At 26.2% G+C, this 18,284-nt stretch overlaps 1 protein-coding gene across 2 annotated transcripts; it reads right to left on the reverse strand.

Annotated features, from left to right (window-relative positions):
• Nucleotides 1-11,223: 11,223 nt before the first annotated feature.
• LOC110012598 (uncharacterized) lies at nt 11,224-12,243 on the reverse strand. Of its 2 annotated transcripts, none has more exons than XM_088884630.1 (2): nt 12,095-12,243; nt 11,224-11,678 (listed from the first exon to the last, which is right to left on the reverse strand). In XM_088884630.1, the coding sequence occupies exon 2, from the start codon at nt 11,662-11,664 to the stop codon at nt 11,440-11,442; it is 225 nt and encodes a 74-aa protein (XP_088740756.1). In that variant the 5' UTR covers nt 11,665-11,678; nt 12,095-12,243; the 3' UTR covers nt 11,224-11,439. The 2 variants fall into 2 exon arrangements, with proteins under 2 accessions (XP_088740756.1, XP_020552536.1); XM_020696877.2 differs by having other exon boundaries at nt 11,930-12,184.
• Nucleotides 12,244-18,284: the final 6,041 nt, after the last annotated feature.

Below are 18,284 nucleotides of genomic sequence, written 5' to 3' on the forward strand. Positions count from 1 at the left end.
TCCAGTTTTCTAATTTTTTTTGTGTCTCAGTGTATGTATTGTTGTGTCCGTATCCATATATTACAGCCCACAAATTATTATAAAAAGAAAAAAAAATCAAACGAGATCAGAAATTGTATTTTCAAAGTAGAAACAGGTTTAACCCGCTCTTATTTAATCCCAATTCAATATCTCCCTATTGTTTCTTTTCATATATCTTTTTAGAAATGATAATTACATGTTATATCAATATCAATAAATTAACAAATACATCAACTCGATCAATAAACTCATAGCACAATAAATTTATATTAAGATAAAATAAGGTACAAACAATTTAGAAGCTTATGTTTAAAATAAGATCCAACGTCTTATAAGCTTTTAAAATATATTATAAAATATAGAAGTTTATAAGATACTTAAAAAAGCTTAGCCAAACAGCCTCTAAATAGATCCGTAATAAATGAGATTTAATGAAAGTTAACTTAATTGTTAAGATTTAATCGCTTTGAAGAGAAGGAAAAAGAAAAAAAAAGGGATTTCCTCAAGATTTTTCCATAATCTTCCTTAGAAGTAAGAACACAAAGTAGAGATTTTTCTTTCTTGTTGAAAGTTACAAAGATTACTTACATTAAAGAATGTGATTCTCACATATGAAACTTGAAAATTACAAAGCTAACCAAATCAAACTTTTCTAGAAAATAAAATTAGTAAATTACAAAGGGCTTTTTTTTATATTTGTATAACTATATATATCCTCGTTGTTTGGTAAATTACGAATATCATAACTATATTATAGTAGCAGCTTGCTGCATTGTTTTTCTCATTAATAACTATATTATAGCAATATCAGTTGAAGGTTTAAATGATCGAATTAAATCAACAACTTCTTCTCTCATCTCTTGCTCTCTCGAATTTCTCTCCAAACTCCAAGTTTTGAGCTCCAATTTCAGTACAAGGCTATTGAGTATTGTCCGAGGTGTTTGTTAGTATAACTGCAATACTAAACAAACGATAACTGTCTAATCCTGAAAAGAACTGCGTAGTACCCGATGCATTTTTGGACGGGACATATAATTTCTTCAAGGCAAGCAGTTTTCCTACGATTCGGTTAGTCTGCAATTTTCATTGGACGAGAGTTGTTATGATAAAACTCTCATTGTAAGTTATCATTTAATTTATCGTAAACAACAAATCAAACTATTGTCGTCATTATCTTGTTTCGATGTGAGTATTTGTATTTTAGTTTTAAAACTGATTAATATATCTAATTGTGAATTTCAAAAGGAAATTTAAATTATTTATGCAATTTTCCCAACACTAAATGTATCATTTATTCTTTCACAACTATTTATTTTTCTCCACAATTTACTTAAATACTCATAATTCGTGATGTAATATTATTATTTTTTTTTTCTTCATTCATTAACACACGCTCGCGCACACATATATATGCACACACATGACACAACAGGTGTGCGACCTAACAAATTTGCAGACGCGGCATGTGCGACCTCATGGAGTGCTGCAATGGGAACTGCATTCTGACTCGTAGGCTCAGTGCGATTTCAGGATGAGTGTCATGGACCACGATCTCAACGAATGCGATCTAGTGTTCGACCTCAAAATCACATGTCCGATAAGTAGAATTCTCAACACATAATACTGCAAAATGTTTATATAATTAAACTAACCTTAGGAATGTCAATATATTTACCGACAAGTAAAGGAAAAGCAGTTGTGTGCACAGATTGGGAGGTGGAGGTGGCAAAAGCAAATCCATTTTTATATTGTTGTAATAACATATGCGTCACTCATCGCCGAAAGAAAAGATTATAAAAGTATTAGTGGACGATGATTAGAGACAAAAACCCAACAGAGCTTTCAATTTTAATTAGAGCAAAGATGGGATTAACTAGTGATTACGTGACACCTAAGTATGCACGTGTACTGGGTAAGTTGGGGTCTGAATATCTTAGTCAACAACAAAAAAGCAATGACGATCTTCATCTTGTCCGAATGTTAATTCAGAGGCTTACAGGTGACGATGCCTAATAATTAAGTAATTACAGATTATGGCGTGCAGCAAATCTCTTGGTTTTCGTGTGTGCTTGCTCATAATGAGTTACATATTAATCAATTAATTTTCCAAGAAATTGATACAATTTGTTACTTAATTGATATTTTATTACGTTAATTATTATTCGCTTTGACTCTACATATGATTAGGACACTATAATATTGTAGAGATAAGATGAATTCCGGACTTGCTTATAAAATTTAAAACTGTACTTGATATAATAGATTTGAATTTGAGGAAAAAATCGGAAAAATGAATTTCAAAAGACATCGTACATTTAAAATTTATTAATATTTAATAAAATATAATTTAATAATAGAATAAAATGATTGAAAATTCTTTAATTTATAATAATCCAAATAAATTTGAAAATGTGAAATTTTTTATTTCAAATTTATAAATCCAAATGCACGTACGCAACATAAAGAGAGGGTTTGTTTGGAATTCTGTTTTTACAGTTGTTTTGATCAATTTTGATTAGTGGGCTTGGGTTCAAAGATGATTTGAATGTAGGGAAGAATTGGTTTGAATATTTTCATTTTAATTTCTGAGTTATGTATAAACGAATAATAAAGGTATATTTGGTTTTTATATTTTCAAATGAAATAAGACATTGAAACATAAAATCATATTTTGTTAGTGAGTATATTCATTATTGTTTGGTGCTATTATTATATTTTAAAGGACATTAATAATAATAATAATAATAATAAATAAGTGTGGCACATTCTACATATATGAATAATTTTTATAAAATATTTAAAATAAAAAAGTTTTTAAAATTTTATAGATTTATATGTGCACATTTTAGATTATGAGATATTAAAACTTTCAAAATGTATGTTACGTATATAACAAAACCTAAAAACTATTTTAAATTATTATTTGATTTATAATATATTATTTTTATATAATTAATGTAAGTGCAATATATAATTATTATATATATTATATAAATATACTTCATATGAATATCTATCAAATATATAAAAAAAATATATATATATTAAAACAATGGGGTCTAGGTTCGAATCATCAAGATCCTGGATCCAATTATGATTGAAAATGTGCTCTAGATGGAGCAGGTCCGGGTCCAGGTCCGAGGTTGAGAGTAAAATACAATGAGCTTCCCTAACATAATTATGAATACTTTTTATTATTTAAAAATTTATAAATAGTCCCTTGATAAATGATAAAATTATATAAATATTGGATGACTTTACCATTGTTGTATTTTTTTTAAAATAAAATAATAATAAATTATAAAAAAAATCAGACGAAATTGATGGAAAAATTTGAACCATTGTAAAAAAAAATATTATCCACTTAGTTCATAAAAAAATTTCAAAAAAAATTATAATTTCATAATCCATAAGGGCACATTGATCAGTTATGAGAAAAAATAAGTGGAAACCTAATGAAGATAAAGCTAATTTTTAGACGATCATTAAAATTATGAGAGTATTCATAATTTTTGAAAAGTAGAAAAAAAATGTTTATAATTATGAGAGTATTGGAGTGGGCAATGCTCTGGTGGATTTGGGCTTGTTGAATTTCAATTGACCTTTTTCGCGACCTGCTCACTGGATGATCAGTTTATCGCCTACGTGACATGAATTGATGGAATTATCTCTAATATCGGGACTATACACAAAAGTCATTTTGTCAGTGAGACGAGATTTTCGAGGCACAGGCTGTTGCTGGATTTCGAGGCATTTAAGGCCCAACACTGCATTGCGCCTAAACCCAACAACTACCTTAATATTCTTATTTAAAATTTTATTGTTATCGATTTGTCATTTGAATAAAATTAAATTTATAATTTAGATTTTTTAGAGTTATATCTTTTGAAATTTAAATAATTAGTTTTAATTTATAAATTGATGGATCATAAAAATTCACTAAATAAGTTTATTTAACAACATGTATTGTTTGATTTTAATGTAAATTTAAAATTTGAGAACTTACAATTTTCTAAATATATTGTAAATGTAAAAAACAATAAATAAATAGGCCTCAAATGTGTAAGACTCAAGTTTTACCCAATTATTTTCAAGTATAGTTTGGGTAAGATTTTATCGGCATTTTATAAGAATAGAGTATGAAAAAATTGTCATGGATATATATTGAATCTGGTTTTGGGTCTGAGTCCGAATGGAACAGTACCGACGTATTAACAAACCTATCAACAAGTTTGGATCGCTGAATCTGAAACTAAAAATATTCAAATCATCGCTAACATATTATTTGGAATTATTTGAATAATTACATATTATTTAATATTCCAAAATTCTGAACTCATATTTTAACTACATTATGCCTTTTGTATAATAAATTTTAAAATTTATTGAATACAAAATTATTATTATTATTATCATTATTATTATTATTTTGTTTTTGGGTACAGGAATTAGTATGTTCTAGAATTTAGGAAGTTGGATGCTTTTTGGCTGCTGACTTCATTCTTGAGTCTTTACTGACATAGCTGCTTTTTGAAATGAATGATGAGTGAGTACATCAGACTACAGCTAGCAACCTAAACCTAAACCCCAAGTAAAAGTGCAAAGCATAACCAGAAAGGGACATAATCCTTATCTGAACCCTGTCGATTTAAGGTTGTCAAAGGAGATCTACAAAGTATCTTATTATATATTTGAGATAATTATACGCCTTTCTTGATATTTATGTAATTTACTAAAAAAAATATGATTCTTCGTTACTAATTATTATTATAATTAAAAAAAATTATGATAAATACAAATCAATCATGATTTTGCAACGGCCTTTAACAGTTATTTCTGCAGGTGTAGTGAAAATATTAATCTTAGTCAAAATCATGGTAAATGTTTTGACTACAAATTATGAAAAATATTGATTAATTATGGTGAAAAAATCTTAAATTTTTATTTTGATTTTATTTAATCGTGATTAATAATATTGATTCACCACGATTCTTACGCCGTGATCGTTTATAGTGTATCGAAAATCCAAAAGTGTCTAAATCTAGACCCCTTAATGAGTGAAAATTTATCGAGTTTATTGATATTAGTACAAAATCGAATATAAATAAATATTTATTTTTAAATTTACTTATTACAGGCTAAAAAAATATTTTTTGGCGAAACTACTATTGTATATTTTTACACGATATATGTGATAAGGTATATTTTCAACGGGCATTTTAAACTAAATGAGTATCATACTTAGATTATTATTCTTAATAATTTGCATTTTAAACTAAATGACGAGATACCCAAGGAAGAAATTCTAGAAGATGATGTCTTATTTGACTTATGACTTGCATTTTCACCACAAATTCTAATCACTTATCTGAATTCTACAGATTCTATAGGCTTGACTTTCACTATGCCATCACATTAATTCTTTATCAAATAAATAATTAATTAAAAGAGTGAGTGAATTTTGTGCAAAATTCTCTTTCTTTGGCAATTAATTTCCTTTTGTATTTCATACAAGACATGAAAAGGTTAAAAAAATGTTACAAAACTCAAGTATTTAGTAATATTACAATAAAATGAATTATTTCATTTATTATAAATGACTACAAAATAAAAATTATGATAAATCAATACTATTTAAAAAAATTAAATAAAAGAATTCAAAATTTTAATTTTTGATCATAGTTAAATAACAATAGCTATCATTTTAACTATGTATAAAGCCATATACTCATGTATAGCGACAAAAAAAGGTGCACAAAATTGTCACTAAATATAATTAGTGACTCATGTATAGCGACAATCTAGTGATAATAAATCGCTATAAATGTGTCACTAATTGTATTTAATGATAATTTTATACATATTTTTTGTCACTATAATCATTATATAATGAAAGATAAAAATTATTGTCACTTAATATATATTATTAGTGATAACTTTAAAATTATCACTTGATAGTTTGTCACTAATACTATATTTTTTTGTAGTGAGATACACCATAAGAAATTTAACATTTAATTATAATTAGTTATCATGATTAAAAATAAATAATAGTAGTAAATAGTCAATAACCACGGTCACATGACGATTGTTAGCTCTAGTTTTTGTAAGTGTAATTAAAATATTTATCATGACTAATTTTTATTTAATTATTATTAGTAATAATTATATATCACAATTTTAGTTGATGACGGATAAAATTTAATTAATATTAATTCCCTAGTGATACTTTATCCGATACTCAGATGATACGAATCTCAGTCTTTTTCTTTGATGGATCAGTTGTCCACAGCTAAATCTTGGAGACCAAGCTATTGAATTTAATTGTCTCTACTCCCCATCACATAAATTCAAAAATTATGAAAAAATAACAAATTATTCTCTCTCTCTTGTATAGTATATTTAAATTATTATTCAACTAGAAAAGACGGAGATGTATAAATATCGTTTGATCAAAAAATATTTATTTGACTTGCTATAAGTTTGTAATAAGTGAATCGAGGGTACATTTCATTCAACTTCTCACTGATGTCGGCAAATTTTTTGAATTTTACTAACGAATAGATCTATTTGTTGGATGAAGACAAATTAACGTCAGGAGTGCTAGAGGTAATTTCTCAAGCTATGGATTTATGTATAATTAAATCAAATATCAGGGTTGGGTGGTGAAATTCTCTCTATATTTTAAGTGACATATTAAAATATTACTTCATAGTTTGTCACTAATATTATATATTATTGTAGTATGAGAATACAAATATAGTAAGAGAGTGTCTGCGAGAGTTTTAAAAATTGTTTTTCACCTTTCGGCTTCAAGAAAACACTTTTGAGGTCATTAGAATTGCAGTTTTTGCTTTTGAAATTGTTAAAAGTTAGAAGCACTATGGGAGTGATTCCAACTGCTTTGATTCTTCTTTTTAAATAATTTTAACTTCTTTTTGGACTAATTTACGCTCATTACAATAATTTTAATAAAATTTATTATTAAATTTGCACATCTAAATTGATATTAGAGTTTTCAAATAATTTGAATAACTTAACACCAATAAAATTTACACTTTTACATATTTAATATTTTAGAGCGTTTCTATTTTATTTGCTATAAATATGATATTATTCTTTACTATGATTAATTAATAAAAAAATATATTTTTGACAATCACGGAAGATTATTTATTATGTATGATAAACAATTATATGACTTAGTAGAAGCATTATTGAATTAAATATTCAATTTTTTTTATTAATTTTAATATTTTAACAATATATATATACATGACAACTATTTGTGTGAGAAATAAACTACTCTAAGTAATATCTATTATTTTTTGAGAAAAAAAATATTGTTAACATAAACATATGCAAATAAGAACAATATCTTTTGAACATATCTGGATAAAACGATCTTTAATCTATTAAGCTTATTTTGTGGTGTTTCTTTTACGAAAATACAACCTAATTTAACTTTTATTTATTTTTATTTTCTTTTATAAATATTACCCACTTTTAATTCTACTACAAATTTTAAGAAAAAAATAATTATTTTTACTCTACATTTATCGCTAGTTATTTATGATAAAAATCTCTACATAAATTATTCATCAGCAATTATTGTTAGTGACAATTTTTACAAAATAATTATTATTAATTAAACTATTACTTTATTATAGTAATTAAAAAAAATTCATGTAACAATATTGATATCTTCACCTTTTTTTTTTTTTTTTCCCTCAATTAACTAACATTGTCTTTGTTCAATAGTGTGAGGATATATACTATTTCATTTTCCGGAGGAGAGACATAGACATAATCATGTGAATCAGCAAGTAATCTGGACACTTTGACTTTAGATTTGCACGTGTGGTGCTGCAGAATCTGCGCTGAAATTCAGATGAAATTTTTGTGTGAATGCCCACCACATTTCTCACATTCAATCACTCTCACTCTTTTTTCTAGTTCCAGGTATTCACAGGGAAGTCAGAATTCCAAAATTCTTGATAATGATTTCCACATAATTACATTAGTATTTTAATAAATTAAGTAGTTAAATAAAAATAATATATTATGTACATTTATGTTAGTCTAATATTAATATAGATATATAATTGATATTTTCTTTATTGATACAATGATAATTTCTAGTCGTAGAATCTATAATACCTTAAATTTATATTTTTCAGTAAATATAATTTTTTATACCAATCTTATTTTTATTTAACTATAATAATTTATTATTAACTAATGAAGTATTTTTTTTATTTAAATGTTAAAAAAATTAAATAGTAAAAAATATTTTTTAAATTCTAGAGAGAGAAAGAGTGAGAGAGATAGGCTTAAAAATTTATAACAAGTGAAAACAAACCTAAACAAAAAGAAGGAAAACACGGCCCCATCGTTATAAGATTTTATCTAAACATTTTATAAATTTATTGTTAAAATAAAATTTAACATCGTATAAATAATTTCTAAAAGCATATAATAAACAATATGAACTGATAATTTTTTTAAAATAAATTTAGTCACTCAGTCTCTAATAAAAATAGTAATATAACAAAAAGAAGACCCACAAACAGAGTTAATTATTAAATATGAAATGAATATATTATAGAGATATTTACTTGGAAATTTCAAGAATGGAGTTGAACACCAAACATTCAACCCATTTCACACTTGTAACAATTTTCCCCCGTCGACTTTTAATTTCCCAATTTTAAAATGCAATATGATATTTAATTAAGTGCGTTTCGTGTCACCTTCTTCTAGTAGTGGTCCAATTTTTCTTTTAGGCAATCCAATTCATTGAACTCGATTTTATCAAATTGTACAGTGTTTACATATAAAAAATTCTTGCTCGAATCAGTTTTAAATGAATTAAATTAATAACAGAGTAATTGCATCACACTAGTTTTATGATTGATCATTTTTTCTGAACTGTACACCAATCACACAATAAGTATACTATACTTGTTATATGATTGGTTTATATTTGCTCGAATCGAATGTGGGCTAAAATTTCCCGTGTATATATATAAATATATATCACAAAAGAAATAAAAAAAAAATTATTAGTTCCCACACTATAGGGCACTACAACTTAAAAATAGTAGACAAAATCAATATGAAAGTAGGCCAAATAAGGGGATAAATTGCATCTTTTAAAAGCTTACGGATTATCTTTTGTTTTTATTTAAAATTATTTTTTTTTACCATTATAAATAGTCAAAGAGCGGTTACATTTAATATAAATAATAATGTAGAAATAATAGCGACGGAAATCTAGGTTAATTGGCAAATTGAGGCTCCACAACTCTAACTTTATGGGTTTGATCTCCAATACTCCAATAACGTTTGAGATGTTATTTATTACTCTAATAGTAGGTGTTGATTAAATATAATTATTTAATATATATAATTAATATATAATTATTATTAATTATTGGATATAAATATTTGATATTGATGATTGTAATTAATTTATTAAAAAAAATAATGTGAAAAAGTAATACAGGTGGAAGGTGAAAATAGGAAAAATATAATGTGAAAGCAATTAAGTCATAGCTGCTTTTTCCACTAGAAAAACAAATATGTGATCACTAGTCAAAACCACGAGGCATATGGGGCCCTCAACGACTTTAAATTTGATTATTTTTTAATAGTCAATTTAATCTAAATAATTAAAAAGAATAAAAGAAAAATGAGGATACATTCTTGGCCCAAAAGGGGGGAAATTAGATGCTAAAGAAATAATAATAATAATAATAGTAATAATATAATTTGTATTGAACTTAATTAAATAATTAAAATCAATAAAAAAATAATGGATTAAATACAACATGACCCTTCTGAAAATATTATAAATGAAATAACCCTTTAAACCACTAATAATATCTTAGTCTAGTGGTCAAGATTAAGGTAGGATTACATGAATAAATTTGATATTATTCATTATTGTGATTTATTTATCGTTATTTAGAAAAAAAAATCCTAAATCATAAAAAGAGAATTGCAATCCGCTTAACTTTAAAGAAAATGACAACACTATCCTTTGCACTTGCAACAATCATTTTTCAAAAAAATAAAAAAAAATAAAAAAAAATAAAAGCGTTGCTTTGCTGAATTTTATTTTAGTTTTTTTTTATGAATTTTATATTTATTAGTATTTTTATAAGAGGGTGAAATGCAATTTTCTCCAGAGAATTATGCATAATTATTTTGAACATTATTTCAGTGAAAATAAGTCACTGACTCAAGTGTCCAGAGAAATTGAGAAATCAATTTTCATCATTTTTTGTTTTCTAAAAAGATAAAAATAAAATTATTTTGAAGGTCATCAAGACCGTCAGAAACTATTCACACATCCGATTGTACTGTTGAGTATAACAAGTGTTGAACCTTAAAATACTGTAAATATTCAAATAGAAAATAGTTGTATTTATTTTGTAAGTTTTTGTAAGAATGGTAATTGTTATAATTATACTAAGAGGTTAATTAAGGATTATTAGGATACAAATAAAAATGGAACACAAGGTATAATAAATTAACATGAAAAGAGATAAATATGCAAAAAAAAAAAATTGACGTAATTTACGAAAAGATTCAAACAATGAGGGAATATTTAGTGTACTAAAAGATTTAAGCATACTGATCGGGATAAATTAAGACATCGTCTCAAGATGTATCCTTGTAATTTTTTGTTAAAAAACATGAATTGTTTGTGAGTAATAAAGAGATATATGAGAAAAATAAAGACATATAAAAGATTAGAGATGTCAAATTCATTACATCATATGTATGCACAAATGAAGATAAACAAAAGTGGACAAAAAAGGGCAAAGAGTAATGAACTGAAAACGAATCTCTTCTGATTCTTATCCTTTTTTAGATCATAAATCATTTGAAATCAACTCACAAGTTATTCATAGCTTTATAGTTGTTGTAAAAGTGGATATTTTTACTATTCTCTTCGTCAAGAATTTCAAGCCAAAAAGCTTTTCTCCTCATGCTTTTTCAAAATAGTTCATTACCCATAAATTTTATTAATTTGATCCAATCAAATAAATTATAAAATTTATATTATATGATTAATTATTTTTCTTGAACTAGAGCAAAAGCCAATCTGAATAGAATTTTAGCAAAATAAGAGAGAGAGAACTGATGATGCTGTAACTACGAGAGAGAGAGAGATGTAATAAAAAAAGTGGATGAGAGAGAGAAAAACACACTGAATAATTATTATATATTTTTACAAGAGATGAAATGCAGTAAACCCCAGTTCCAACCCCATCAACTCCATACCAGAACTCAACAAACAAGGGAGGAACAGCGAGCGCTAGCTACTCACTACCCGCACACTGGTATATATAATACAGCACAATGCAAACGCGAATACGCCGGAGGTTTCAGCCCTGATCATCTCCGTCACCCATCCGAAGCGTAAGCGCTCGGCGGCTCACTCGTGGTGGTAGAGCTGTCTCCACCGCCGCCGCCGATGCCGATCTTGGAAATTGCTTTCGAGGCCAGAGATGAAACTGTTCCGGCGAGGCTTGCAAAAATCTGGGCTTTGACGCGGCCCCTCTTCGGCGGAAGGGTGGTGTCGCCCTCCTTGTTTTTTCCTGGCAGGGGGGCGGTAGGGGCAGTGGCCATGAAGTTTATGTGATCTGCAGAGAGGGAAAGGAAAAAACCAAGAAACAGAGTGAAAGCAGAGTAAAACTGTAGGACCAAATAAACAGAACAAGAATGGATTTGAAACTAAGGATTCAATTTCATAGTTACAAATCCGTCGCGTTTTGTTTGTTTGATTCAATGCCGCAGAGAAGATGAGAATTTTGATTTCATATTCGTCTAAAATAGAGTCAGAATCATTATAATAAATGAATAAAAAAAACAGAACAGGAATGGAAAAGGGTACCAATCAATGAACTAGTAAAGAAACACATGAGGCCCTTCAAAAATTTAAGGTATAGGAGGTAAGTATGGAAAGAAAAATTCGCATGAAAGAAGCAGAGAGAGAGACAGAGAGACGGAGAGAGAGAGAAATGGAAATCAAGATGAACAGCAGAGAAAGGGTGATTACCGGGCTATCGATGAACAACAGAGAAAGGGTGATATCCGGTCTATATATGGGCAACACCTATGCGTAGAGTATGGTAGTAGATCAATTGAAATGTTTGGGACATCCCAATTGGTCCACGAAACTGTGAGACATCCCAAGTCTTCCTAAGTAATATGCTAAGTTGCTAATCAAATTAATTTATGTGTCCGACTCACTTATATAATGAAGTGTTATTTTATTTTGATAATAGTTATTGATTATGTTTAATTATTTAATATGGATAATTAATGTATGATTGTTATAATTATTTTTTGTTGTTAGATATCAATTTTTTTATATTAATAATGATAATGTATTTATTTAAAAATAATAATAATTCATCGTTTTCACATTAAAAAAAAAAAAAAAACTTACCATATTATTTCTTGAAAAAATAAACAAAAACTTAGCATATTATTCGTTCCACATTATACGGAAGGGACAAAATGAGAGATTTAATTTTTTTATTCAAATATTAAAATTTATTCGAACCCCTTTAAAATATGAGAATTTTTAATAATTCCTCATGTTCATTTTGTCTTCTACTTTTCTTGATATATCACTACAGTTTCATAATTTTCAAATATATTATGCTATTATTTCAAAGTATTAAAGACAAACGAAATACTAAGTATATAAGTGGACTTAATATTCCATAAATAATACAATAAAACTGCACAAGTATAGAAAAAGTCATCATATATATGACTCTTGTGTTTATGTTGTTGCAAGGAGCTGTGGTTTTTGGTATTTGGTCAAAGCTGATTGGTGGAAACCACCCCACCACCAGCACATGGTTTCCCTCCCACCCTTCTTCTTGTAGTAAATGAAACAAAGAAAAAGAATTATTCAAAATATATAGGCCATGTAATGTTTGCTACGCTATATTTAATTATCTGTATTATTTTGAATATGGCAATTTAATAATGTCTTTACTTTACATATTTTATTTGAGATAATGTGTTAGGATTATAATATAATGTATTTATCACCATAGATGATAAGAGGGATTGAATTAGAATTTTACTATTTTTGGGGGTTGAGTTATATAACTTAAATAGTGTCTTCTATCGGATTTGACCCTTTGTATCCTATCCCCATACGCTAAAATAAATGCACTGTAGCAGATTCTGCTTTTACTTATCTTTTTGTTCTCAGTGTTTGTTTTTTATTAGTATTCTAGCATTTAATTTTTGTTGAGTATGTTGACAGTTAGAGTCCAAAGTGAGTTAGTTTTCTTCTTTAGTTAAAACTCTATTCTTTATATATAGTTTCACATCTTTGTAACTTCAGGACTTGAGTTTAGATGAATAAAGCATAGTTTTTCATATTTTCGATTCTCTAATTTATTGCCATAGATGTACTCTGTTTTCCACACTTCAAATATTCACACGCACTACTAATTTATACTATTTTCTTTATCCGGACTAATCATACCAAGTCTTCATAAATGATTAAAAATACACTCCAATCTTCTTACTTATATAACACTATATGTTAATTATTCTACAAATTAATAAATATTTGCATAAAATCACACTTATTCTTTGTCATTTAAAACTTGAATTGCATTAGTTATTGAATGCTCTTTCTATATTTCGATAAGAAAATGTATTTTTCCAATTTTAAGTTGAATTTATAAATATTATATATACCAGTGAGTAAAGTAATTATTTTTTATAATTATATATAATTATTTTTTATCATTTTAATTAATTCGTAAATTTAAGAACAAAGTGAGTAATTGATTAAAATCAATAAGAATAATTTATTTTATAAATAAAAAATATTAATATAATTTTAATTAAAAAATAGTTAAAAAAAACATACAATCATTTGCCATACCACACACACTGCATTTCGGCTGCTGGATAATATCCGACTAAAGTATACAAAAAGAGAAATGTTTCCCAAAATCATAGCATGTCTGACTACTGCCGTACGGCTACCCTTTTCTTTTCTTTTATATATACAGATCTTTGTATTACGATTTTTATACGTATATATACTAAATAATTTTTTATATTTTAAAATATATAAATCAACAAATCATATATATAAAAAATAATTTAAGGTATTATTAACACAACAAAAAAATTGCGTAGTAAAAATGAGGCGAAGTGAACTTTGTAAAAAAAAAGAAAAGTAGTTACAATTATTTTCTAAAGTTATCTAATTATGAGTACAATTATCGTACCTAAAAAATGGTGTAGTGGTGTTATTAATCGTCGTTTGTAAATATAGATAAAAATTCATTATTATATTAGCGTACATATATTAGGAAAAACCATCACATATATTATTTGTATTATATATTATGATAAGTTACATTGGCACCTATTGAGACAACGTCTAACAACATAAATATTTCTTATCTTTTGTAAAATTATAGGTATACTATCTAAAGAATTCTAGTGTAATGTACTTGACGAGGTGTTTGTTAAGATTTTTGCAATTGAATAAGGACTATGTTTGTAATTACAACTATAATATCAAGAGATGTACTTGCAATTTTACAAATGACATAAGCTGTTCAAGATGTGTCAATATAAGTTACATGTATATATTAATGATATAGTCCAATATGGCAGGTAATAAATGCACTAAAATCTTTGATGCACTGAAGAATAACTATTAGATAAATTATATCGACACCTCCTAATAAAATTATATTTAAGTATACTGTAAAATTACAAATAAACTCCATACAATTGTACTTATTTCAACACCTCTCAAGAGGTGTATTTATAATTTCAAAAAACAAAATATGTGTATAGTAAAACCTAAGATCCTCAGAGTATGTCAGTATAATTTATCCTAACTTTTAGACATTAAATTATGAATTGGATTGTTTATGTGATGATTTACAAAAATTATGTTTACAATACATTTTACTGTCCCATAAAATTTAGCTTGACTGTTAATATACACGTTTTTTAATTTTGTTCATACCAACTACAGTCATTATATTTTAAAATTAATAAGATAATTGCGTCGTCCTCCCCTAAGGTTCGATGTCTTACTCGTAAACCCCCTATGATTTTGAAAAAAATTACATCTAATATCCATATAAAAAATAGACCATCTGTTTAGTCAAAATTCATCGAATTTGTTGTTATTAATAAAAGAATTGAATGAAAATCTATGTTTAACCCCAACTGATTCATTACTAACTTATTACAGATCAAATAAGTATTTTATCTTTATAAGAGTAAAAATATATTTTCTCACATGCATTAGCGTGCTATTAAAGTGTATAATAGTAGTTTGGTAAGAAGCATGTATTTTTTTTGAAATAGCTCTATCTAACTATATTATTTTTATTATTATTATTTTGAGAGAAAGAGAGAATCAAAATCCAATAAATGAGACAACAACCTCAGTTTTCAAGTTAAATGTATCTTCTGCATTAAGCTAAGAGTCTACTGTGTTGAGTCCCTTGTCCACCTTTATGATTTCCGTATTTCATTTGAGTTTGAGCTACCAATTTTGATGGCCCTACTAATTAATATATTCCCTTATATTTTTAATTCCATCAAAATAAGCTACCATTATCTTTGTATAGGGAAAAAAAATGCTATTTTAATTTTTAATTTATGGGTGGTATTTTTGGTGTTAAACAAATTGATTTTCGTAATTTAATCCCGTAATTTTAAAATTATGATTATTTTAGTCATTTTTCTATTCAATTCTAATCATGTAATTTGTATATAATCCAATTAAATTGCAAATTTGATCTTACACTCAGAGAGGTTATATTTTTGCTCCTATGTGGATTGACTTACAAAATTAAATATGTCAATTGTTATGACGATGATATGACATTATGCAATTTAGTCAATCTTGCATCATAAAAAGTCAATCTCTATAATGTTAATTAAATGATATAAAGATTTTACTTGTTATCATATTAATGAGTTGATGTTGGTTTTTAGATCCCAAACAGATTATAGTATATGATGTAATGTCATTATAATAACATCTGAGACATGATTTTTAAAAGTGATTGTATATTTCATTTTATAGGGGCCTACATTGACATTTATTTTATATATGCTCTCGTAATAAAAAATTAAATTACACTTACACCCTCTCTAAAAATTTATTATTTAGATCTGACCATATTTGGATTAAAAAAATGCCAAATTTAACAAAATAATTACATAATTTTTTAAAATTTTACCTCTTGTTTAATATTCTCGTTTGATAATTTTGTACTTATAAGAAAAAAATATAACGATGTTAATTTCACTATATATATAAATATTATATTTATTCCTTTATAAGTACAAATAAATACATGCGAATGTTAGATGAGGGACAAAATTAGAAGTTTATGAAAATTTGTGTTTTGTTAACATTAGCATTTTACATACATATCCTAATGAAAGGGGGTTAAGGGTAAATAGAGAATTTTTTGAGGGGTGTAAGTATAATTTCAAACACTAAAAGAAAATAAAAGATTAGTGACAAAAAACACCAATTTAAAATTATCACTAATTATAAATATTTAATGACAAGACTGTTTATTTTGTCACAATTAGAAATTTCATTCTTTTAATAATCATTATTATTTTATAAAAATTATTATTAACATGAATTAATGACAAAAAAATGTATACAAAGTTATCACTCAATACAATTAGTGACTCATGTAAATGACGATCCAGTGACAACAAATAATAATTGTCACAATTTTATGTTGTCACTGTAGATGTGTCACTAATTATGATAGTTTGTAACTAATATTATATTTTCTTGTAGTGAAAATTCTTAGAGAAAAATATAATTTCACAATTTAAATGGAATCCACATCTAATTAACCCTAATTTTTATTTCTGTGATCAAAACAAATTATGAAAAAAGTTGTAAGTATTTTTTATAATTTTAATTTATTATAAGAGGTGGATAAGTGAGGCGACTTCACAATAAAATCTAGGACCGGCCCGAACCCATTTACTTTGGATGGGCCCCAAACGTGTTATTAACGTGTGAGGTGATTAAGATTTTCCGTGTTAAGGGATTATTTTGTTGTGATTTGTAGTGTGTGAGTTGACATATGATAAACGTGCGACCTATGTATCGTGTTTTTTTTTTTTTATATTATATTTAGAGTTTTGTCATTTCAATTATAACTGATTTTATATTTTGGTATTTAATTTTTTTTAATATCAAATTATTATTTTAATTTTATGAAATTTTATACTTTGTCATTTATAACTATTTTTCATCAAAAAAATTTTATCGAAAAAACACCACATGCGGTATATATGTGATATTTAAAGGTTATGTGCTGTGATATTTTTTTATATATGAGTATGTATGTTTTTCCAACAAAAAAATCAACAAAAAAAGGTTATATATGACAAAAGTAAAAAAAATTTAAAATTAATATGATAAATTGATACAAAAAAAAAATATATATATATATATAATGTATAATTCGAATATCAAAATATAATTTACCCTCATATTTAACGAGTAGTTGTCTCAATTGTCAAACCATCCTTGCATTCTTGCCTCATACTCATTGCATTCCAACACCATCACTTTACACTTATAATTAATAATAAATTACATTAACATCTTACGAGGTTAACTCGAAATATATAAATATTTTTGTCCTGCACAAAATTATAAATATATTTACTAACATTGTAGATATAATTACAACTATATTTTTTATTCAGAATCGGCGGTTTATACGAACACCTCTTAAAAAAAAATTATACTAACACTCCACGTGGGATATATACATAATTTTACATATGACGAGAAGTATTTGTGTGTTTGCAGAAAGAAAAATTATTTAAGTGACAGATATTTTTATTTTGTTATAATACTATTTTTGCATATTAATAGTTTGTTCATACTAATTTGTAAAAATTGTCAGCAACAAGAAAATAATCATAAAAGAGAAGGGATAATTACGCTCTCTTTCTATAAGATTTAGTATAATTATACATATATCTCCTGTGATTTTAAAAATTATATAGAGCACCCCTAAGGTTGCATTCATTTAGCAAATAAGTTCCTCCATTAGTTAAAATTCAACTGAATTTACTGATGCTAATTACACACGGACTCCTGCAGTTTGAAAAATTATATTTAGCACCCATAAGGTTGTTTTTATTTAACAAATAAGTCCTATTAGTAAAAATTCCATCAATAA

Source organism: Sesamum indicum, linkage group LG9 (genome assembly GCF_026168435.1).
Source record: "Sesamum indicum cultivar Baizhima isolate 11 linkage group LG9, ASM2616843v1, whole genome shotgun sequence".
In the NCBI taxonomy this organism is placed as follows: Eukaryota; Viridiplantae; Streptophyta; class Magnoliopsida; order Lamiales; family Pedaliaceae; genus Sesamum; species Sesamum indicum.

Excerpts from the sequence above, each read along its gene's own strand:
- LOC110012598 (XM_020696877.2), bottom strand. The coding sequence starts at position 11,957 with ATGTGTTTCTTTACTAGTTCATTGATTG. Across the intron at positions 11,679-11,929 it reads CTTTACTAGTTCATTGATTG|ATCACATAAACTTCATGGCC; the intron begins GTACCCTTTTCC and ends CCCTCTCTGCAG.